This window comes from Pteropus medius, unplaced genomic scaffold (assembly GCF_902729225.1).
Source record: "Pteropus medius unplaced genomic scaffold, Ma_sr-lr_union100, whole genome shotgun sequence".
NCBI lineage: Eukaryota > Metazoa > Chordata > Mammalia > Chiroptera > Pteropodidae > Pteropus > Pteropus medius.
Window position 1 is genome coordinate 283,171 of NW_024342470.1, and position 1,565 is coordinate 284,735.

The 1,565-nt window shown below is 38.3% G+C and overlaps 1 protein-coding gene across 1 annotated transcript; it reads left to right on the forward strand.

Moving 5' to 3' along the window:
• The first annotated feature begins 250 nt into the window (after positions 1–250).
• On the forward strand, positions 251–1,231 carry OR2D3 (olfactory receptor family 2 subfamily D member 3). Its single transcript, XM_039863439.1, has one exon. The coding sequence runs from the start codon at positions 287–289 to the stop codon at positions 1,229–1,231; it is 945 nt and encodes a 314-aa protein (XP_039719373.1). The 5' UTR covers positions 251–286.
• The last annotated feature ends 334 nt before the right edge of the window (positions 1,232–1,565 follow it).

Consider the following 1,565-nt stretch of genomic DNA (forward strand, 5'->3'; position numbering starts at 1 on the left):
ACTCTAATATACTCACATCAGAACTAGTGAAGAAGGCTTTCACAATGTCACACTCTATCTATTAAAAAAAAAAAAACTAGCACTGGGGGAAAGGGTTTTGGGAAAAATAAGTAGATTAAAATTACAACCAATAAAAATAAAAATATTTTATTTAGTATCAATTGAAACAAGTTGGATAGCAAAAAGCTAAAAATATCAAACTAGTCCTCTTCTACAGGACTTGATATTATAAACCTAAAGTTTTTCTTTTTGCTTGTGCCAAACAGGTAAACAGGCATAAATCTCAATGGGAGAAGAAAACCAAACTTTCGTGGCTGAGTTTATCTTCCTCGGTCTTTCACGGGACTTACAGACCCAGATCCTTTTATTTATCCTTTTTCTCATCATTTATCTATTGACTGTGCTTGGAAACCTGCTTATTATCATTCTCATCTTCGTAGATTCTCGACTTCACACACCCATGTACTTTTTTCTTAGAAATCTTTCTTTCACAGATCTCTGTTTCTCTACTAGCATTGTCCCTCAAGTGTTGATCCACTTCCTGGTAAATAGGAAAACAATTTCTTTTTTTGGATGTATGACACAAATAATTGTCTTCCTTCTGGTTGGCTGTACAGAGTGTGCACTGCTAGCAGTGATGTCCTATGACCGCTATGTGGCTGTCTGCAAGCCCCTGCACTACTCTACCATCATGACCGAACAGGTTTGCCTCCAGTTGGCCATAGCATCTTGGGCCAGTGGGGCACTTGTGTCTCTGGTGGATACCTCCTTTACTTTCCAACTTCCTTATCGAGGACAGAATATTATCAATCACTACTTTTGTGAACCTCCTGCACTCCTGAAGCTGGCTTCAGCAGATACCTACAGCACAGAAATGGCTATCTTTGCAATGGGCGTGGTCATCCTCTTAGCTCCTATCTCCCTAATCCTTGTCTCCTACTGGAATATTATCTCCACTGTGATCCAGATGCAGTCTGGGGAAGGGAGGCTCAAGGCTTTCTCTACCTGTGGCTCCCATCTCATTGTTGTTGTCCTCTTTTATGGATCAGCAATATTCACCTACATGCGGCCAAACTCCAAGACCACAACAGAGCGGGATAAGATGATATCTGTGTTCTATGCAGTGATAACACCAATGTTGAATCCCATTATTTATAGCCTGAGAAACAAGGATGTCAAAGGGGCTCTAAGGAAACTAACTGTAAGAAAGTCTTTTTCTCAGAGACAGTGACCTCTGGGTGTGACTTTTAGAGCTATGGTAACATCCTTAAAAAAGGAGCTGGATTTCAGGGAGAAGCATGAAAGGGGAAACCATATTCTAGAAACTGAATACTCTACGTGAAGCTAGAACATAGGGAAGAAATAAAAAGATGAAAAGTTAGGTTATATCTTGAATATGAAAAGAATTAAGTTCTATTTTGAAGGAGTTTGTGGTTAATTCAGCTAACATAGACATGTTTTAAGTATGATCACAATTAAATCTAGGAGTTTTAAAGTGGATTATCCTGAAATAATGTCTAATGTGAGTTATATGCATGATTCTAACATCAAAAATATTTTAAATT